Source organism: Gymnoscopelus microlampas (genome assembly GCF_963454915.1).
Source record: "Gymnoscopelus microlampas genome assembly, chromosome: 16".
NCBI lineage: Eukaryota > Metazoa > Chordata > Actinopteri > Myctophiformes > Myctophidae > Gymnoscopelus > Gymnoscopelus microlampas.
Window position 1 is genome coordinate 38,731,909 of NC_139953.1, and position 23,824 is coordinate 38,755,732.

General features: G+C 41.9%; 1 protein-coding gene across 4 annotated transcripts in view; it reads right to left on the reverse strand.

The window, feature by feature from the left end:
* The window catches only part of ezrb (ezrin b), a 71,923-nt gene that overhangs the window by 38,058 nt on the left and 10,041 nt on the right, over window positions 1-23,824 (reverse strand). For all 4 annotated transcript variants that reach the window (XR_014602642.1, XM_084083296.1, XM_084083297.1 and 1 more), the window contains 2 exons: window positions 18,996-19,079; window positions 301-396 (listed from right to left, as the gene is read on the reverse strand). Coding sequence is in view for 3 of the 4 variants with exons in the window: in XM_084083296.1 (XP_083939422.1) it covers window positions 301-396; window positions 18,996-19,079 (180 nt within the window). In the remaining variant the exon portion in view is untranslated. The remainder of the gene's footprint in view (window positions 1-300; window positions 397-18,995; window positions 19,080-23,824) is intronic.

A 23,824-nucleotide genomic window follows, 5' to 3' on the forward strand; every position in this document is an offset into this window, starting at 1 on the left:
CTTGTCCTATGTTTTTTCTCGTTTTGTCTCTTTTTTTTCCGCTTTCTTTGGACTGCGCCCTGGGCCAGTGTAATAACTGGATGGGGGGCACACTATAAATCCTGAACCTAGGAACCTATTTTCCAATACTGGTATCAGAATAACTCTGGTTCTCAGCTAACTTCCTCCTCACACTGTCCGTCGGGGAAATCCCAGAGGATTCCATTTTCCTCCTTGATCAACACACACATCAGATAAAAAGGGAGATAAATATTGCAAATACATTAATCAAAATAATATTATATTGAAGCTGGAGCTTACCTTTTTGTCCAGTTTGAGCCAGGTGAGGTAACCTTTGCCATCCATATACTGAAGCCCAAAGTACCAGACTTCCCTTAATCCAATGGTTTTTACCACCTGCAATGACAAGAAGAGAAGAGGTCAGAACAGCAGCCACACGTCTCAGTCTGGGACCTGAGGTTGGGGTCAGTTCACTCAACACATCACAATATATAGTGAAAGTAACATTCAGGCAAATCATGATAGATCTACAATCTTAATTATTGAAGAAAACCACTTCCTGTGTGGGCTGAACTGAACTGAACTGAACGTGAACTCCAGCTCAGCTGTAGAAACAAACCGGCAGCTGCAAAAACTGTCCGCTATAATTATTTTTCTGAACAAATAGATTAAACTTCATCCACTGAATTGTGGAGAGAGTGAAGTTGCATAACTCTCTCACTATACAGGGAAAGGAACTGTTCTGGATCGATTTGCTGGGGGTATGGGGGGGATGGGGGGTGTATCCAAGCCTTTGATTTTGATATCCCCTCCTGATTATACATTTTTATGGCCGGTGGGTAATTGCCTCTGGTCTTGCAGACCATTACAAATGTCTGTTAACCACATTAACCCTGGCGTCGATATTTTGGGCAAATTCAAAAACGGTGACAATAGCAGATCTTACAAGCTACCGTGACACATTGTGAGTTTTTAGATGGGAACTATATAGAGGTATATACGTGGTTAGGAAAATACCCCCGCCCCCCCCGCCATTTTCGTCGAACTCTGCTCACCTAGATTTGTACATTAAAATCCAAATCAAGTCGTCTTTGCATTAAACTTCAGAGATGGCGCTGTGCCAGCACTGGGCCTGTGAAAAGGCCTTTTAGTGGCTTTGGCATTACGTGGCAATGCCTGAAGAAGCTAACCTTAACCCATTAAGACCTGAGGCGCATTCTACAAAATGTCTACAGTTTTCAGAAAAAACTTATGTTGCTACGATATCAGTGGTTCTCAAACTTTTTCATGTCAAGGACCCCCCAAATTATATGTATTTGGCCGCAGACCCGTATCTCAAAATATTTTGCACCAGGGAACCCCAGAAGCAAAGATTGGAGTTAAAACTGTTCGCTTTGAAAAGATTTACATAAAATCTTCACGATTTCTCAAAAATAGCAGATCTACAAGCTCATAGTGCGGCACGAAGTGACGCGCTATGAGCTTGTAGATCTGCTATTTTTAAATAGCCAAAGTATAAAATAATGGTTAAAGTGGTTACACAGATGCTTTCCCGGTTTGAACAGGTTAAGGTGACATACTCAGGTACCAGACTAATGTGGTGGACAGCCCTCATAGGATTACACATTCCCAGGCCTGAACACGGGGCCTGCTGCAGGGCTATTACAGTTGAAAAACAAATGAAACAACATGAAAAACAAATGAAAAATTCTATTCTATAACTATAAAAACCTTGCTGGCCTGAGGACACACTCATCACACTCATGCAGGGGGTAATAATAATAATAATACAAAATTGTATTTGTATTGCACTTTTCATTCACAGGGAATCCCAGAGTGCTATATGTTAATTAACACAATCAATCATAGAAAGTTAAAAGCAGGGTTTAAAAACAACCCCTATGGGGCACAGATTGGTACTGAGGACCTCGAGGAGGAATCTGTTTGCAGGGTGCGGGTGGAAGTTTGTGGAAGTTTGTGGAGGCTTAATTAGTTTCTGTAGGTAGGGAGGGGCATGTCCGTTTATGCAGTTATGAGTGATTAGCAGGACCTTGGGTAAACACAAGTCAGTGCTAGAATGCCAATTTAATTTACCAGTCGTTGTGTTGTTGCTTAACTCTGCTAGTAGTACAAATTAAAAGTATTTTTTTTATTGATCATTAGTGTGGTTGCCCAACAGGGCAACCAGACTATAGTACTCTATACTCTTTATTTATTTATTTATTTATTTATTTATTTATTTATTTATAGATAAACTTTTTTTCAGACGCATCTCCTCCCACAGTTTTTATCCCCTAATGTTGTGCCATATATCAAAATGACTGCGCTTGTATAGGGCTAAGAGATTGGTTGAATAGTTTAATTGATATTAATTTATTAGTGCCATTAAATGTCCCCATCCGCTTTAATGGAAAAGTGAAAAAACTGAAATTCAAGTATTTTTTTCTCAGAAACCGTAAGAGCTAGAGTTACCACATTTGGAGGGGAGGTTCATAATTTTCTCTGAAATTATTTAAAAAAATATCACACCATTCGGCCTCATGGTGGCGCTATAACAGCCCCCTTTACGTTTTGGCTTGTAACTCTTGAACCGTAGGTCCTACAATCAAAATTTCTTTTCACCTGGATTCCTTGGGTCACGACGCATCTCCCCATATAGGCCACGCCCATTTGCGTCAGGATAGATTTTCCGCCATTTTGAATTTTCTTCAAAACACACTTTTTGCTCCTTTTCCTTCAAATTTTGTCCAAATCTCACACAAATCGGTACACATGATCTATGGACCCATGCGATGAATATATCCAAACGGCATATTGATAGTCCTTACCGCTCATCAGTAATTGGCTTCCAAAGTTAGTGGGAGGGGCCCGCTTTACCAAAAATGCCAAAATTCACCAACGAAACGTCCAAATGTCACAAAAATCGGTACACATGATCTCTGGACCCATGCGATAAACATATCCAAACGGCATTGTAATAGTCCTTATCGTTCATCCGTAGTATAGTTTAATTGATATTAATTTATTAGTGCATTAAATTTCCCCATCCGCTTTAATGGAAAAGTGAAAAAACTCAAATTCAAGTATTTTTTTCTCAAAAACCGTAAGAGCTATAGTTACCACATTTGGAGGGGAGGTTCATAATTTTCTCCGAAATTATTAAAAAAATTATCACACCATTCGGCCTCATGGTGGCGCTATAACAGCCCCCTGTACGTTTTGGCCTGTAACTCTTGAACCGTAGGTCCTAAAATCAAAATTTCTTTTCACCTGGATTCCTTGGGTCACTACGCATCTCCCCATATAGGCCACGCCCATTTGCGTCAGGATAAATTTTCCGCCATTTTGAATTTTCTTCAAAACACACTTTTTGCTCCTTTTCCTACAATTTTTTTCCAAATCTCACACAAATCGGTACACATGATCTATGGACCCATGCGATAAAGATATCCAAACGGCATTTTGATAGTCCTTACCGTTCGTCCGTAATTGGCTTCCAAAGTTAGCGGGAGGGGCCCGTTTTACAAAGAATGCCAAAAATCACGAACGAAACGTCCAATCGATCCCAGATTTGAATCACATGTCGAGGGTGGTTTACTCAACAAATCCCCAAAAGCATTTCCACTCAGACCCATAGGGGGCGCCACAAATGCGCAAAACGTAACCGTTCGATGCAAAAACATGATTTTTGGGGGGATCAATCCTCTCAAAATGAAACGCAAGCGATCTCAGGAGTGACGACACAATGTAATTGGCGCAGCCTCCGACGTTATTCCTCCCGGCGTATTCTTCGAGTCCCGGCGGCCGCGACCCGCGACCGGCGTCGGCGCAACCACACTCTGCAATTTCCCCGGAATTGCGACGCGTCTAGTTTTTATTATTATCAATGCATTGCTGTATTGAAATTTAGAACATTTCCCCCCAAAAAAAGAAATTCATTCAGAAATGTAAAAATAGCAGGTGGACAAGCTCAGAACGCATTGCATGGCGGCGCATTGCAAGCTTATAGACGGGTGGTTAAATCAAGTTTGGGTTCCTAGAAATGTACGAGTCAAAAGTATAACACAAAGTACGGTACTCAAGTAAATCGTCTGTCGGGTGGAAACGTCCAAAACTTTTCAGGATTCAAAAGCATCAAAAGTAGCAGATCTACAAGCTCAAAAAAATCCAGCTTTGCACCGCGTTTTTGTGCCTTTTGTTTCGAGCTTGTGGATCTGCTACTTTTGTGACGCTGTTGTACGATCAAGTAGAGCATTAAATTACCAAAAAAGCAACACAATGTACTTAGTTACTGTCCATCACTGGTAGTGAGTTCCAGTGGGCCAACACTGCTCCTGAAGACCCTGTAAGGCAGTGGTTCTCAAACTTTTTCATGTCGACCCCAAATTGACACTTATTAGCCCGCGGACCCCCATTTGAAAAGATAAGTCAGGGACCCCCATAAGAGAAGGTTTTTACGGCTCTCTAGCAGTGATTCTCAACCATTTTAACTTCAAAGGACCCCCACTTTGACATCCATTAGGCTACGGACCCCCATTTAATGGCATCTCTATCTCTGGAACCCCAATTTATATTGTAAAATCAATGTTAATTTAACTCTGAGAGTGTCCAAATGGAACCAAATGGACCCGTTAGGGTCCATTTGGTTCCATTTGTACACTCTCTGAGTTACAGACCCATAAGGGTCCATTTGGTTCCTAACAATCCATCATTTAGCTGAGGACCCCCTGGAACTCCCTCAAGGACCCCTGGGGGTCCCCGGACCCCACTTTGAGAACCAATGCTGTAAGGTCCAAACCGCTCTGTGTTTTCTGATTGAATGACAGCTCTTAATAACTTACTGTACCTTCTCAGCCTGCTTAAAACTGCCCGAAGAACTTTGTTCTAACTACAAGTTAGTTATTCAACAGTTCAACAGAAACCTCTTATCTCCACATTTTAACTTGTTGTGTTTTTTCGTAAACTGATGCCATACTTGATCAGTACAGTGTCAAACAAAAGTATAAAAAGTAGCAGATCTACAAGCTCGAAACTTTTGAAGCTTTTGAGCTTGTACAGTACATCTGTTACTTGTGCTATTTTTGAATTTGAATCCTGAAAAGTAACGGTTTTGGACATATGAGGTTTTTACACCCGAAAGAGACGATTTATTGAATTTGTGTTTTTCTTGACCACAAATGTCAAGAATGTCATTTAGATCAGTGGTTCTCAAACTTTTTCATGTCAAGGACCCCCAAAATGATATGTATTTGGCCGCGGACCCCCATCTAAAAATATGTTGTTCCAGGGGCCCCCCAGAAGCGAAGATTTGAGTTAGAAATGTTCTCTTTAAAATATATATATTCAAAGATTTGCACAAATTTTCAAGATTTTTCAAAAATAGCAGATCTACAAGCTCATAGCGCGGCACTCGGTGCCGCGCTATGAGCTTGTAGATCTGCTATTTTTGAATAGCCAAAGTATAAAAGGTCATAATTATTCTGATGCTATATTTACACATTTTGCTGGGTACCCCCTGGAACCCCCTCAAGTACCAATGATTTAGATGCAGTAGCATGTCGTTTAGACAGATGCTAGGTTTGATGTTTACCCTGTAGTATCCTAGTTTGTTTGAGCTACTACATTGTTCTCTTAGCGCTGTATTTATGTGACTGTTTACCCTGTTGTTTGTTGACTAGCGTTCATGTTTATTCTGCTGACTCTGATCTCGCACTTGTGAGTCTCTCTGGATAAGAGCTTTAAACTGTGCCAGTAGCAACTGTATTCTAACTAAACAATTGTTTATCTTGTATTATATTTTGTACTATACGCTGGACATTACTCGTAGCACATTCTATCGCACCAATACCTCACTGCTTACACACAAGTATGTGACAAATATCTTTGATACAGAAAGAAAAGGAATGCTGAATGCATACAGTAGATACCAAACTTCACCAACCATCACATACGATACGACCAAACCTTTTGGTTGTTTTGTTGTGAAAGCGACACTATGTAAACTTCAATGAATACATTTTTATTTTTTACCAATCTGTATGGTAGAGTATGTTAATACAATATAACAAGACATTTAGATCGGGTCAAAGGTCATGTCTCACCTAGACACATGATCTGACACAAATTTTGACCTGAAGGTCAAGATTCTATTTATCCCCTGAGCAAGCAGGCAGGGCTCTATTAACTCAATGGTAAAAAAAAAAAAAAAAGGGAAACCCGGTTCAAATCCGGGGTAGGAAAGGAAGGTTACAAAGGAGGTCTTAAGGTTGCTACTGGACAGGATAAAAATAATAGTGTTGCATCTAATGTGAACGGACCTTTACAGTAGATCTCTAGGGCAGTGGTTCTCAAACTTTTTCACGTCAAGGACCCCCAAAATGATATGCATTTGGCCGCGGAGCCCCCACGGACCCCCATCTCAAAATACTTTGTTCCAGGGACCCCCAGAAGCAAAGATTTGAGTTACAAACGTTCGCTTTAAAAAATATATATATTCAAAGATTTTCACGATTTTTCAAAAATATCAGATCTACAATCTCATGGTTAAAGTGGTTAAAATGACTAACACATTTTGCTAGGGACCCCCTGGTACCCCTCCAAGGACCCCTGGGGGTCCCCGGACCCCACTTTGAGAACCAATGCTCTATAGGTCTGTAACAGAGAACTATGTAGCCGACAACAGACTTAACAGACTCAGAACTAAACACTAATAATCACATTTCATTACAGGCAAGCCGCAGGTTGCCAATACGTTTTCAATTTTTTTTTTCAATAATAATCTGGGTTAATCGTGTCGTCTTAACTTCCATTTCCGGATAAGATTGTTCGTGTGTCTCTCTCTCTCTCTCTCTCTCTCTATCTCTCTCTCTCTCTCTTCTTGTGTTGCAACACACCGTGACAGAACGCGGAGAATTAGAAGAGTTAGACGGAAACAATGAAGTGCTATTGTTTGAGCAGCGAGTAGGAGTAGTGATAATGTACTCTGCTGAAGTGCATTATTAGGGCGTGCTGCATGATTAGCATCCTGTGTCCATGTTGGAACACAGACAGAGAGAGCTTAGGGCCAACATACAGACAGTGGTGGAAAGTAACTAAGTACATTTACTCAAGTACTGTACTTAAGTACAATTTTGGAGGTATTTGTACTTTACTTGAGCATTTCCAATTTCGAATACTTTTACTTACTCTTTAGTAACTTTAGTTACTTTTTGAAAATAGCCAATCTACAAGCTCACAATGCGTGCCGATGCGATTGTGTCGCGACGCATTGTGAGCTTGTAGATCTGCTATTTTCAAAAGATACTTATACATTTGAAAACTTTAAATGGGACATATCGCATAATGAGTACTTTTACTTTTTAAGTAAATTTTGATGCCAATTCTATTGCACTTTTACTCAAGTACATTTTGAATTCCGGACTTTTACTTTTAACGGTAAAAGTCAGAGTTAAATGAACACGGGAGGATTTCACAGTGTCGTATGAGATTTCACTGTGTACTTTCTAACCAAGCCTGCCATCTAAAACTCAAGAGCACACTCATTTTCTCCCAAAAGAAAAAAACGTAAGGATTATGAACACACTCCAAACTTACAGCTTACAGGAGAATCAAACCCAACTGTATATTTTTGTGACCCTCTTGTTTCTGAAGATGTGACTTTTTGTTTTGGTAACCTAGAAAGCCAGAAAGTAAAAAAAAAAAAAAAAGCCCTGGAAGAAAATCTCTTTCGTAGGGAGAGCAAGATTTTTTCCACTGAATGAAAACCTCACCGACCAAAGGCTCTTAGCCGTTTTCCAACAGGGCTGCACTGTGTGTGTGTGTGTGTGTGTGTGTGTGTGTGTGTGTGTGTGTGTGTGTGTGTGTGTGTGTGTGTGTGTGTGTGTGTGACTGTGCCAGGCCCTTTTTGAATGCAGCTCTTGCCAAATTCCCCACCCAGTCACCAGGTGGGGTGCTAAGTTGCCCGGGTGAATTTTGTGTCAACATACAGGCACTTGGCCGGACCAAGCCCCATTCCATCTGATAAGCTCCGGCCAAGGTTAAAATTAAAATCAAACACCCCCACTCTTAGGGACTGACACCCAATATGTGTCCGGGGTAGCCAGTTGGGTGTAAAGAGAGATGAATGGCTTGGATTCAGGGAGCTTTTTTTTAACCCATTAAGACCTGAGGCCGATTCTAGAAATGTCTTCTAAATCCCAACAGTATTCTGAAAAACGTATGTTTCTATATCAGTGGTTTTCAAACTTTTTATGTCAAGGACCCCAAAATGTATATGTATTTGGCCGCGGACCCCCATCTCAAAATATGTTGTTCCAGGGACCCCCAGAAGCAAAGATTTGAGTTAAAAAATGTTCGCTGTAAAAGAATATATATTCAAAGATTTGCACAAATTTTCACGATTAAGTGCCGCGCTATGAGCTTGTAGATCTGCTATTTTTGAACAGCCAAAGTGTAAAATAATGCTTTTTAGCTCAAATACAAAAGTGACACAAATGCGTTCCAAGTCTTAATGGGTTAAGGAACAGAGTACTACAACGCGCACTAGCAGGCCCTGAAACGAGAGAGCACTTCTGCCTGGATCTCACCTGTAACGAAACTCCAACGGCATCGCTCGCGACACAATCGTCCCTTTCATGGGCGACTTTGCTTTGGGATCCACAGGGAGAGAGTCAAAGAGAGAGAGACTCTCTAAACAGATATCTTTAGTGAAGGATTGTTGTTCACCAGGGATACTGTATAAGCCACAGGGGTTTGGTACAACCATTAGCACTGTCCCATAAGTCACTTTGACCAAGTAAACATTTCCCTCTGTTAAAAGTAGTCTGTAAAATGGTCTGAAAAACTGTAATAAGTCTTGTAATAAGGTCCATTCCTGCAACAAATCCTTGCAGGATCGAACCTGAAAACACGCTAGGGCTGGCAACTTTCCTCATAAATTATACTCAAATATTGGTCTTAGAATTGGCAGATATTCGAATATATTTGAATATTATTATTATAAATATAATAAAAAAAAAAAAAAAATATATATATATATATATATATATATATATATATATATATATATATATATATATATATATATATATATATATATATCTGTATATGTTTATTTGACAGGGACAATACAAAAATATATTTAGTTAGTTTTCATAACTTCATACATATTGTTTTTTGTATTGTCCCAGTCAATTAAACATTTAAAAAAAATGAATATTAATTTTCATATTCGAATATACACATTTTCCCCATATTCGAGGAATATTCGAAATTTTGAATATTAATTTACCAGCCCTAAAACACGCATACGCTTAGTAAACGGCAGGGACGTGCACAGATAGACTCTAGGTGGTGCTAGAGCACCTGCCCTTTGCCCTCTTGACCAGAAGTGCCCTTTTGAAAAAAAGGGAAAAAAACGTTTTGTTTTTTTCAGTTTACAGCAGGGGTCTTCAACAAGGGGTCCGGGACCCCTAGGGGGTCCTCAGAGTTACTACAGGGGGTCCGCCAAATCTTTATGTGATGATTTTTCTTTTTACCATAACCACTCGAAACCCTTTTCTGAGAACTTTAGCCAAAAATAGCAGATCTACAAGCCCACAACGCCTCGAGGCGTTGTGGGCTTGTAGATCGGCTATTTTTGGCAAAGAGGTATAGGTGTAGAGGGAAAAAAGAGCAGACCAAGTAAACAAAAAAAAGTATAATTTACTTGAGCACCTGCCCCTCAAAATGTCTGTGCACGCCACTGGTAAACGGTCAGGTTATACATAAACTGTATACCTGTAGATAAAATCTAATGGAACAGGAGACACAGCAGCCCACACAGACTGTGTATTGAAGCTCTGTGACAGTGCCTCATTTGAACCCGAGAGAGTTATGAGTTGGCATGCCAGTCTACTCTATTCCGCCAATGATTAAACGAAAGGTAAACATTTACAGTCAAGTCTCCGAATGCTCAATTTGAGAGATTCAGTGATATTGTGAGAAGCAACGGATGGCAGTCAGCCCCCGTTTTCGAGGGCGGAAGGTCAAAGTTTGGGATTCCGTTTTGGGGCGTGTCGTGCCATCTCTATGCCTATGAAAAATAGCAGATCTACAAGCTCATAGCGCAGCACCGAGTGCCGTGCTACGAGCTTGTAGATCTGCTATTTTTGAAAAATCTTAAAAATGTGTGCAAATCTTTGAATATATATTTTTTCAAGCGAACATTTGTAACTCAAATATTTGCTTCCGGGGAGGAATATTTTGAGATGGGGGTCCTTGGCCAAATACATATACATTTTGGGGGTCCTTGACATGAAAAGGTTTGAGAACCACTGACATAGTAACATGTTTTTTTCAAAAAACTGTTTTTAGAAGACATTCTAAAAACAGACACTTTGTAGAATTGGCCTCAGGTCTTAATGGGCTTAGAACAGTCTGACTGAGAGAAGCGAAACTTTCTCTGCTGTTTTTTTTTTTACGAGATCCTCTGGGCTCTGTGGTGCGAGAGAGAGAGAGAGAGAGGAATGCCACCGCATTGGAAACGGCATTACTCACTGAATCCTCCGGGCTGAGTAACGAGGGGTTTCTCTTTGAGCGGGAGGAGGAGGGGAAGGGAGGGGCATTTCCAGACAGAGGCCCCCAAACGGAGACAGACGCCCCCACAGACTAAAAGGGAGAGGGGGGTGGGGGTGGGGGGTACTGGCCCCAAAAGGAAATGGGCCCTCATTATTACCGTAAGAACCACTCGTTTATTGTGTGTAAAGACGGAGATCACTGAAGGGAGACATTCTGATGCAACACTGTTGGGCTTTTTTAAACACATTTCTTAACCACATTAACCCTAAGCGTCCCTACTTTGGGCATGTCGTCGTTGTAGGCAAAATTTGCCAAAAATAACTTCAAGGCCTGCTGAATTTATACATGCCATACGGCGGTGTCTGCGCAGCGAAATCAGCCAATCTACAAGCTCCATCGGGCTGTTCTCATCGTATTGGCGGTGCCAAGGCTTAAGTGGCTCATATTTTATCTGTGTATGTATTATTTGGCCATTTTAGGCATCTTATCCAGAGCGACTTACAATAAAGCAGGTAAACACATACTATTTAAAAAAAAATAGCAGATCTACAAGCTCATATCGTGGCACTCGGTACCGCGCTATGAGCTTGTAGATTAGCTATTTTTGAATAGCGAAAGTATACAATAATGGTTAAAGTGGTTAAAATGCTTGCGACGCTATATTAAACTTATTTAGCTGGGGACCCCCTGGTACCCCACCAAGGACCCCTGGGGGTCCAGAAACAATGGCAGTAAAGGCTGTGAATGATCCATGTTGCTGCACACGGCTTTAAATGAGAGATGAACAGCAAGCACACGGGCAGATGGAAGTAGAACTGAGGGAGAGAGGAGAGGAGAGGAGGAGGAGGAGGAGGAGGAGGAGGAGGGTGTGTAGAGGGAGTGGCAGCTATTCCACTTTAAGGGCTCCCTGTCGGGGACTAAGCCTGTGATCAGAGCTGACCACAGGGGCCACGCCAGGCCTCCCTCTCTCTCTCCATGTGCCTGGGAATGAGCTCACCGTTACCGTTACTCAGCATTTCCACAGAACCTGTGTGTGTGTGTGTGTGTGTGTGTGTGTGTGTGTGTGTGTGTGTGTGTGTGTGTGCGTGCGTGCGTGCGTGTTTGCGCGCGCAAGTCTGAGTGTCTTTCTTCAGCAGATGGCTGCTGAGGGGCACGAGGGGCAGCCCACATTTTTTTTTACCCATTAAGAAGACCCTGAGGCCGATTCTAAAAATGTCTTCTAAATCCTAACAGTTTTCTGAAAAACGCATGTTTCTATATCAGTGGTAATCTGAGTTCCCAGAAGTTTTCGCCAGCTCTGGCGAGGAACTTCTGGGCCAGAGCCCTGGTATTTGTGGGCGGGATGTAACTTACGCTCAGAATCTGAGCGGACACGCCTCTTACCGGTCTGAGAGCTGTGCAACTCGTCTAAAAAGTCCGACGAGAGGCAAACAGCAGTACACAACAATGGCGGCCGAAATTTCTCAAGGGGAAATTGCTTCCCGTCGATCCTATTTAGATGCAACACCCACTGCATGTGGATCCCGCCCCCTTTTCTTCATTGGCTGTTGATTTGAATCAGAACTCAGTGGCCGCGCCCCTGTTGTCCAGGATCCAAGCCGAAGACTCCCAGACTATATCAGTGGTGCTCAAACCTTTTCATGTCAAGGACCCCAAAAATGGTATTTGGCCCCCCATCTCAAAATAGTTTGTTCTAGAGACCCCCAGAAGCAAAGATTTGAGTTAAAAAATGTCACTTTAAACACGCATGTTTTTTTTTTTTTTTTTTTTATCTACAAGCTCATAGTGAGCTTGTATATCTGCTATTTTTGAAGAGCCAAAGTATAAAATAATGGTGGTTCAAATGATTGTGATTGCTTTATCGACTACTTTTGCTAGGATCCCCCCTAAAATGACACATTTGACGCTGTCCCGGTTTTAATGGGTTAAAGTAAATCAGGTCAGTGACGACAGACAGGCTTTCGGGACGGACCACCCGTCACACAGAAGCTGAACTTCAACTGAATTAATCAGCGCTGCTGCGGCTTCTGACAACAACACACACACACACACACACACACACAGCTACTGTATAACTGGACTTCAGCCACACTATTTGCCTAATGTTTGAATAGTTCAGCGTACTGTCTTGTCCCTCCACACACACACACACTAACACAGGGGAGAGGAAGCCAGCCGTGTCTGGATGGAACCAAGGCACATCCCACAGACACACAGAGTGGGACGGGGGGCGAGTGTGTGCCGCCGGTGTGGGGGGAAATCCACCGACACTAAATATACAGTCATGTCCAAAGTATAACAAATCTGTGTCTGGAAGCTATTCACTGCTTTAACCCATCAAGGCCTGAGGTTCCGATTCTACAAAATGTCTTCTAAATCCTAACAGTATTCTGAAAAAACTTATGTTTCTATATCAGTGGTGCTCAAACTTTTTCATGTCAAGGACCCCCAAAATGATATGTATTTGGCCGCGGACCCCCATCTCAAAATATTATGTTCCAGGGACCCCCCAGAAGCAAATATTTGAGTTACATATGTTCGCTTAAAAAATATATATATTCAATGATTTGCACACATTTTCACGATAAAAAAAAAATAGCAGATCTACAAGCTCATAGCGCGGCACTCGGTGCCGCGCTATGAGCTTGTATGTCTGCTATTTTTGAATAGCCAAAGTGTAAAATAATGCTTTTTAGCCCCAAATAAAAAAATGACACAGATGCGTTCCCGGTCTTAATGGGTTAAAAAGTTTCCTGAGACAAAGTCTAATAAGCGCCATGGCCTTCCTGTCCGATCTCCGGCGGCTCTCGACAGGAAGTTATACAAGGTGTGCGGTTTGAGAACAAATCTCGAATACATGTAAAGGGGATAGTTCACCGACAGCAGTTGCGGATGGAGACACAAAGAGTCTCCTTTGTGTCTCCATCCGGAACCACTGTCGGTCATCAAATTATCGGCTTGGGAATGCGCCAAAAACGAAGAAAATGAATCCATGAATTCAAGTCTCCATGGGGTGAGTAATCAATAGAAAATAAGTCATTTTGGGGGTGAACTATCCCTTTAATCCACGTAGCACCATGAGCCCGAGAATGGTCTACATTTGTAGGAGTCATAGGCCTACAGAGCGTGCGGAGAAAAGTCAGTTTTCACTAGGGATGGAGCTCGAAAACCGGGTCCATTATATACCCGGGCATGAATTTATCGAGACCCGGTTTTCGATAAGCTTTAGGCTTGTCGAGCCTGTTATCGAGTGTAGCGGCCCATGACGTCATGTCTAAACTATCAAAACAAGAGGCGATCAAGAAATAAATCTAATCACCCACGCTGGCACAAACATGTTGGTCTAAAAGTGTATTGATAGCTGCAAGTTGTGCCAAACAGCGCTGTCCGTCCCTCAGTCTATCGTTGCCGAAAATGGCAGATCTACAAGCTCACAACGTGGTGCGAACAGACGCAGTGTGAGCTTGGAGATCGGCCATGTTTGGTGCGTGACACCGTCGTACGATGAAGTATACATTGCGCTTTTAAAGTGACAGTACACACATTAACCGTTTCTTCAATATTATTTTCCAAAAGTAAAAAGGTCACTTGCCTTCTGTCTGTTAGAAAAGTACTGTATTTGAATGCCCTAGTAAAATGTAGTGCACGTGATATATTTTGGTTAAAACAAAGAAAAAAGAATAGAAAAAATAACTATGCATTTTTTGTTTATAAAAAGTTGAAGAGACATGGAGATTTTATAGTAATTATTACAGTACTATTCATAATATAAAGCCATTTAACACTTATTGCACATTATATGAATGGTTGTTTTAATGATAGGCAAAAATATTTTTTACTTTTGTCATCTTCATTTAATTTTAGATAGTGGTCAGCCACAAACTCACTGTCACAACTGGCCAATAAAAAAAGATACCGGTTCTGTTCAGAATTTTTCGCCTCACGTCTTTTTTCTTAATAATAGAAAAAGATCGATAGTGGGCTCGATAAAAGCTCGGTTCGATAAGCAGGTTCGATAAGGTGCTCATTATCAATAAAAATTAACGAGCTCCATCCCTAGTTTTCACTGAAAATGAAAAGACAGTTGAATTTTGATAAAGTATGAATTGTGACTGTGAGAGCAGCCCCTATAGGCTGCCATCTTTCAAAAAGGTGCGTTACTTTATGACACAGTGAGTGGACACCCCCCTACCCTCCCCCCCACTGAACACAAGTACATCAATAAGAAAGATGACATCAGGATCAAATAAGCTGTGGCGCCGTTTGATGCAGCCGCTTATTATTATTATTATTGTTTTTGTTCCATGTACTTGACGTTCTGCGCTAGCAGAACTCTCTGTTCTTAACCAGAGAGCTTCAGAAGAGAGAGAGGGAGGAATCCCTTGATGTACTAGTCACCACCAACACCTGACCTACATGAAGGAAGCTTTTTGAAAAACGAGTTCTACAGGAAGTGGATAAAACAATGCCTTTCCCTCTCCCAGTACTGGAAATAGAGATGCATCAGAGAGAGAGGGCCTCTCTCACTAAACCTGCCAAAAAGCATCTACATTTTCTAAGCATTTTAAACGGACACGGTTGTTGTTGTTATCTACAATCACTTCTCATGATAAGAAGACCACGTTCAGATAAGCTCTCCCAAGCTCAGCCAACAATACCATCACTCTTTACCCATTCAAAATCAGGAACGCATCTGAGCAACCACTTTATCCATATTTTATACTTTGGCTATTCAAAAATAGCAGATCTACAAGTTCATTGCCGTGCTATGAACTTGTAGATCTGCTATTTTTGAAAACTCTTAAAATCTGCAAATATTTGAATATATATATATATATTTTAAAGGAACATTTTTGACATATCTTTGCTTCTGGGGGTCCCTGGAACAAAATATTTTGAGATGGAGGTCGGCGGGGCCAAATACATATCATTTTGGGGGTCCTTGACATAAAAAGGTTTGAGCACCACTGATATTATAGCAACATAAGTTTTTTTTTCCCGAAAACTGTTCAAAAATAGCAGATATACAAGCTGCTATTTTTGAAAAATCTTGAACATTAAGTGCAAATATTTTTTTTTTTTAAGGATTTTTTTTTACATATCTTTGCTTCTGGGGGTCCCTTGAACAAAATATTTTGAGATGGAGGTCGGCAGGGCCAAATACATATCATTTCGGGGGTCCTTGACATGAAAAAGTTTGAATACCACTGATCTTATAGCAACATAAGTTTTTTCCCGAAAACTGTTCAAAAATAGCAGATATACAAGCTCATAGCGCGGCACCGAGTGCCGCTCTACGAGCTTGTAGATCTGCTATTTTTTTTATATATTTTGAGATGGAGGTCGGCAGGGCCAAATACATATCATTTCGGGGGTCCTTGACATGAAAAAGTTTGAACACCACTGATATTATAGCAACATAAGTTTTTTTCTGAAAACTGTTAGGATTTAGAAGACATTTTGTAGATGCGTTGAATGGGTTAAAGAAGTGCAACAGTAAATGACAATGACTTCTAGTAACCTCTGGTAAAGTGCTGTAATGCTGTGAAAGCTAGCCGAGTAGCCACAGCATTCGTGTCACTGGTGCAATGTTCCCTCCATGTGTGTGTGTGTGTGTGTGTGTGTGTGTGTGTGTGTGTGACAATGAATGAATCTCAGTGGATCAACACTGCAGTAAATCCCAAACCGTTTTAATTTCAAGGACCCCCCAAGTTTGGTAATATGCATTATGGCCACGGACCCCCATAACTCAAGAGTGTAAAAATGTCATTTGTACATTCTCTTGAGTTGTATGGGTCCATTTGGCTCTTAACTATCCATGATATGGCTGGGGGACCCCCTGGAAGCCCCTCAAGGAGCCACTGCTATGGTGATGTGTTAGCACTTCCCTTTTCATGGAGTCAAGCCAGTTCTCTCTAAATAAACAGCGAAGAGGGATTCCCACCAAACTAGCCAATCTAGCTAAACACATCCACCCAGTGATGAATTTCCTTCTCATCTGCAGAACATCTGGGAGGATCAGACGACTTTCTGCCCAGCTCCTTACCCAGGCCTCAGTCAGCTCTATAGTACAGACTTGACTATTGCATCTCTCCCTCCTTTGCTGGTCTGTCTCCCGGCGCGCTCTCTCAAAACCCCTGCAAATGTTCCACAATGCTGTACAGTCTTCAAAACCCCCTAAATTGCTATGTCTCCCGCTTCACTGGATTGCAGGTTTCTGTTTGCATCCACGTCAGAACACTGGTCATGACCTACAAGGCAGTTTAACACATTGCCTGCCTAAGACGTATATATACGTCATTTAGAAATCAGCTGTTGCCTGCCAATGACGTATATATACGTCTTTGGAAAAAAGGAAAAAAAAATTTTTTTTTTTCAAAAAAAAAATTTTTTTTTTTTTTTTGCATTTTTTTATAATTTCAACCCTTGTCGAATTATGAACAGATTAGGAGCTAAAAATGTTCGAAGATTTGCTGCTCCATTCACTTCAATGTTAAAATTCAAACGGACAAACAATTCACTTTGTTTTTTGGTTTAAAACTACTGCTTTTGAGCTATATTGAAACATCAACCAAACATGTCAACGAGGTCAAAATGACCTCGTTGACATTTGTGAAACCACACCTGAATCTCATCTGTGATTAGAAACCATCTGGGGATCAATCATACTGGAGGAAAAAAATCTGTGGCTACGCGAACAGGTACCAAAAACATGGCAAAACCCTGGCAGGCAACAGCTAAAAATCTGAAAAAACTCTGGCAGGCAATGTGTTAAGGGCATGGCACCCCCTCACCTTCATGCTGCGTTGACACGGGCAGATAAAAAGATACACAGCATATTTGTCGCACTTTCGCTTTGCATCTGTGTTGCTCAACACTGCCGTTGACTTCATCAAGCGCTGGGTCATCGGAGCTACAGTTGCAGTTTTGTATCTTTGGATCTGAAAGTTGAACTCAGCTCAACTTGAATTTGTAGATTGTATCTGCCCGTGTGAACGCAGCATCAGGACTTGATCCAACCCTTACCCTACACACCGGCACACCAATGAACAGCTAAACACAGGACGTCTGTCCCAGATGCCGGGTTTTATGTACACTGCTCAAAAAAATAAAGGGAACACTTTGATCCCTTAATTCTTTTGAGCAGTTTTTGTTAGCAGTGTGTACACAGTTCATGAAAACTCAAAATAATTAAGGGATCAAAGTGTTCCCTTTATTTTTTTGAGCAGTGTATTTCCTAGTTACTTTGTAGCACTTCAACTGTTTTGTCATATTTGTCATTTTGTTGACTAGGGTCGGTTCATTCCATTTACTCTGATCTTGCACTTTGGTTAACCCTTTAAGACCTGAGGCCGATTCTACAAAATATCTTCTAAATCCTAACTGTTTTTTTTAAAAAAACGTATGCTACTATATCAGTGATTCTCAAACTTTTTCATGTCAAGGACCCCAAAATGTAGGTCTTATGGGTTAAGCGTGTCTGTTGAATGCCTAAATTGTATTAGAAATAATGGTTCAGAAACGACACCTATTTTTTGTCATATACCAAGGCCTCAAACCAGATATGACCTTAAATGTAAGGGAGCCTCAAACCACAGCAAATTCATAGTTATCATTTTGTACACATGTTGCCCTCTATGAGTGGGCCAAATGCATGGTTTAAATACAACCACCTTCTATTCAGTGAATGAACATAAACATTACTGGGGGGGAAATCTCTATGTTTGGTCACACCCTGTTGCATGCTGCCCTCAGTAACTGGGCACAGTAGCGGCCTCTCAGAGCTGTCTGCTAGCTAGCGGCCATCTTGGTTGTTATGTAACAGCGCTGTGGTTTCCCCCCACTGCCTTGGTCCTCAACACTCGCTCCTATTCTCCTCAACTGTGTTAAGCTGCCGTCTTTCATCAGAATCACCTGGAAATAGTCACTCCTTTCATGCCAAATCTCTATAATAAGAACATTCCTGGCCTCAAACCACCTCCGCCATTCTCTGGGAGATAACCTATCAATGGAAGGATTACGTGGAGGAGTGGCCTGGATATAATGGATGATGGAGAGGTGTGTCTGTCTGTCTGTCTGTCTCTCTCTCTCTCTGTTAATAAACATAGACACACAGCAGTTTATGAACTGCTTGTAATAACATTTGCAATGAGTGTAGTAAGGACTTCAAATGCAGCAGCAGTTCTGAAAGCATAAGTTTGAATCTCATTTTGTTATGCGAGAGCCCATTTCAGAGATGTATTCAGATTTGTTGTGTTCTTAACATGGACTCAGTCACACGCCATAATAAAAGGCAAGTCGAAAACGTTTCTAACCCTTTTCACCTTTTCGCCCATACAATGTTATGAAAATATCTGAACTGGTGTGCGAAAAATCAATATAGCAGCAATATGTATAGTTTCATAGTTATAACCATTACTGTAAGTGCACATACACACCTGGTCGAAGAGCTGCTTGCCGGTGGTGCTGGGCTGGACAGCAAACTCCAGCTCAGCGTCCATGGTGGTGACGCGCACGTTGACCTGCAGAAACACATGAAGAGAAAACGGTTCACATGCTGAGGACCTCAAGGAGGCAGGAGGTTCCCAAAAAACGTTTTCAGCCCGAGGCCCCAAAAGAGGATCTGCTGTCTCCCTGGGACCCCAACCAAAACATTCAATTTTTAATTTTAATGTCTGCTATTTTTGAATAGCCAACGCTAAAATCTAAATCTACACAGATGCCCTTTAAGATGCACTTAAGCCCTTTTTCTAGGAATAGCAAAAATAGCCGATATTGTAGATTTATGAAATGCTGAAATCGTGAATTATTTTGTGTGTGTGTGTGCAATTTTTTCTTCCCTTTTTTCGGTATGTAGAATATCACGACCCATACAAACAGGTCCGCAACCGAAAATGAGGGTCACGACCCTATGTCTGGGAAACACTACTGTAGGCCTACCCAGCAAAGACACTGTTAAGCACGCCCAACAGCAGAGCTAGGCTTCAGAAAATGGGGGGGATGGGGGGTATTTGCGGAGTAAACATACAGGACCCTGTGTTTCTCCGGGTTCTCATACACAGACAGGGGGACGGATTGAGGGGAATTCAGCTGCAAATTCCTGGGGCATTTTTGTTCAAATATTTAGTTTTTGGAAATCGCTTCGGAATTCAAGACAAATACGCACATTATGAATGTGTCTATTACCCCTGGATACGACACACACACACACACACATTATTCTGAACACAGCTCTAATGCTTATGCAAGTTAATTACCCCTATACCTGTATACTTAGATGACTGGGGCCCCCAGGGCTCTTTACAATGTCTGCTCCCTCTTCCCTCTTTTTGAGCATGTATCTGTTATTTTCACCGAATGTTCGACCCAGAACAGGGATGCTGGGGTTCATGTGGTTACGTGGATGAGATGGAGTCAGGATGGAATCCCTGACGGCTCCATGTAGAGAGGTAACTGCAACAATGTCCCAACTACAATAAAGATGAAGTAGGTGCGCCCGCTGGCCTAGGGGTCCAGGCGCATATACCACATATACTGTAGGTTCTAATGCAGCCTGACAGCGCGTCGCAGGTTCGAATCCCGATGACCTTTGCTGCGTGTCACTCTCCGTCTCTCTCTCTCCCCATTTCCTGTCTATCTCCACTATGTACTATCAATTCAAGGCAAAAAAAAACCAAAACATATATATACATTTTAAATAACGATGAAGTATAGAGGGATAGTGGAATGCATCCATCTCTGTGGTTGGCAAATAACGTCAACTTTATTGCCACATGAGCAGTTTACACCAGGTCTAAGAGTTTGTTGAATTGTTTTAATGCAAGCATCCCATGAATACCAATAAATTACCAAGTATCAAAACACACAAAAAATATCAAACAATATAGATGCTCAGTCTGTCATCAAATAGCAGCAGATATCAAAAATGCACAAACATGCATGCACACACGCACGCACGCACGCACAATGCGACAGGTGACAGGGGCTGGGTTGGGCAGCTTGCACACACACAAACCCATGCCTTTTCATTCTCTGGTTAATGTTTGATCCAATGACTTGTGGAGAGGTCCACTTAGGTGAAGCCTTCTTCATTAGCAGAGAATTTAATGTCCACTTAAAGATCCACCTAAGTGATTAATGTAATGGACTTCAAAACCACTACAAACAACGCGGCTGTGTGCTCACGCTGAATAAATGACACGCATGACGTCAACGACAAGAGAACAATATTGTGGCTTGTAGGTGACCTATCAACACATGAACGCCATCATTCACAGAACAGAAACCAGTCAATGATGCATAAGGGAACATTCACAATGACCACTTTGAGGTAAACCGCAAAGTTCTGCATCTCCATTTTCTGAATACAATGCCAAGCGGCCTCTGTGGTATTTGCGGGGGTTTCGAAAAGGCAGCCCCTGGGGCTATTGACTCAAGTTATTAGTGCCCAACGAAAAACATATAAAAGAACTGTGTGGACACAGGCCCGCCGGGGGAAGAAAGGCAGCCTTAAACACAGCAGAGCCTGGGAGATCTCTCATCTCCTGGCCATTGTGTGAGCGCCTCTGACTGTGAGCTCAGAGTCCCAACAAACTGAATGACGCCCACTGGGGAAAGGCCAGCGTTCTGGGCATCAACACACTAGAACAGTGGTTCTCAACCCACATGATTTTGGGGGGGATCCCCAGATGACAGTGAAGTGAAGTGATGAAGTGACAATTTAAGGACTTTTGCGACTTTTTTAAGACAAAAAGTATGCAAGAAAAGAAAAAGACCATTACTGCAGTACTGCAGAATACTAAAGTAATCAACAAACTATACTATAAAAATTGTCAAATAATATTGTGATACTATAAAAATTGTCAAATAATATTGTGTTGTGAGGCAAGCTCACAACACCTCGCGTTGCGAGGTGTTGTGAGCTTATAGATCAACTATTTTCACAATATGTATCTGTGGAACCGAGTCAAACTAAATGTAATGCCTAAACTCCTACATTCCACATTCTTGCCAGGGTGGGGGGTCCCCAGTTCAAATATGATTATTTCGGGAGGCCACGGCCTGAAAAGGTTGAGAACCACTGTACTAGAACCCGACCGATATATCGGTTGGGTTTGACCAGTATAATCGGCCATTGCTTGACTTTGCTTTCACGATATCGGTATCTGCAATCATGTAGCCGATGTGTCTCGATGTGTTCAAACACATCGAGACACACCGGAAATATATATTTTTCTTTTACCGGAAATATATATTTTTAGACTGGTGTTTGTGTCATGAATGCAGAACTTCAAACCACTTTTAACTCGGGTGTCCATATTTTGGGCATGTCACTGTACAGTAGGTGAAAGTGGTTGAATAAAAATGAAGTTCAGTTTATGTTATCCGTTATGTTTTGCTTATACTGTATGTTAAATCTTTATCAAAAATAAACTATAAATCAAAATAACTTTTTTGACAAAATATGGGTAATCGGGCCCGGATGGCTGGCGTAGAGGTCCGGGCACCTAGGCTCAATGTAGCCTGACAGCGTGTCGCGGGTTCGAGTCCCGATCCCCTTTGCTGCGTGTCACTCCCCATCTCTCTCTCCCCATTTCCTGTCAACCTACTGTCCTATCAATAAAGGCATAAAAAAGCCCAAAAATACATCTTAAAAAACATAATTAATCGGTGGCCTAGGACTCTCCAAAATGGGGATGGGACCCAACGGTCTGGCATCGGTTGGTTGGGCTCTTCTAACTCAAGAGTGGAACAAAGTGAATGACGCCCACTGGAAAAGGCCAACGTCTGGGCAGCCCGGCCTGGTGACTCACAACCCCCCCCCCCCCCCCCCCCCCCCGCTTCCTAGAAACAGACCCACTGACGAAGAAGCCAGCTCAGCTTCAGCAGACGGAGCAGAGTCAATGACAACATTGACTGGAAAGTTCAGCTGTTATGAGAGCAACGGGGGGGCTCGTGTGCAGATGTTTTTTGGCCCAGGGGTTTTCCAAAGTGGGGTCCGGTGACCCCCCCCGAGTGGGGGTCTTTGAAGGGGCGTCCACAGAGGGTCACCCATCCAAACGCAGAGTAGTTTAATTGAACTAAAGTATCATTCAATTCACTTGAAAATAACACAAAACAATGTATGAGTGACTATACTAATTATCATCACTAAGAATCTATTTCTCATACACAATTATGACATGTAGAAAATGTAATTGAATTTAAACAAAATACCTTATTTCTATCAGGGTCCCTAGGACAGAATAAGTTGAACTGGGGGGTTTGTAGCTTATTGAAAGTCAATTTTGGGATTAAAGTGAACTTGGGGGAACCATGACATGAAACAATTTGGAAACACCAGTTTTAGCCTAATTTAAAGTATAGGTAAAACCTGCCTTTTGGGGGGCCGGACCAAGAGCTGGTCACTTACGATGGATTATGTGCTCATTTTAGGGTTTTTTTGTGCTAGGGCAGGGGTCTTCAACAGGGGGTCCGGGACCCCTAGGGGGTCCTCAGAGTTACTACAGGGGGTCCGCCAAATCTTTGTGACATGATTTTCTTTTTTACATATACAGTACCACTTGAACCCTAGCATCCCTTTTTCTGAGGAGAACTTTAGCCAAAAATAGCAGATCTACAAGCTCACAACGCCTTGCGCTGCGAGGCGTTGTGAGCTTGTAGATCGGCTATTTTTGGCAAAGAGTTATAGGTGTAGAGGGAAAAAAGAGCAGCAAAAGTTTATCTGAAACACGATTTTATACAATATAGAGGGGGTCCCTGCTTCATCTCTCTCTCAGCTAGGGGGTCCTTGGCCTGAAAAGGTTGAATACCCCTGTGCTAGGGTCACACCAACCACATCAACCAACCACACAATCACAAAGTCCTTGGTTTCATTCCTGCTGGTTGACCAGTGTTGCATACATGTCCTTCTCCCCTCTCTGACCCGAGTGTCCCGTCTCTCACTCTCTCTCTCTCTCTCTCTCTCTCTCTCTCTCTCTCTACGGTCCTATCTAGCCTAAATTAAACAAGTACAAAGAAATAAAGACAAAATATCTGCCTGTGGCAATCAAAACTGATCAAGTCAGAAGTGAGAGGCACTGCTACTGGGAAACAGCATCTCAGTGAGAGAAGAAAAAAAAAGCAAGCCAGAAAAAAAGAGAGAGAGAGAGAGAGAGAGAGAGAGAGAGAGAGAGAGAGAGAGAGAGAGAGAGAGAGAGAGAGAGAGAGAGAGAGAGAGAGAGAGAGAGAGAGAGAGAGAGAGAGAGAGAGAGAGAGAGAGAGAGAA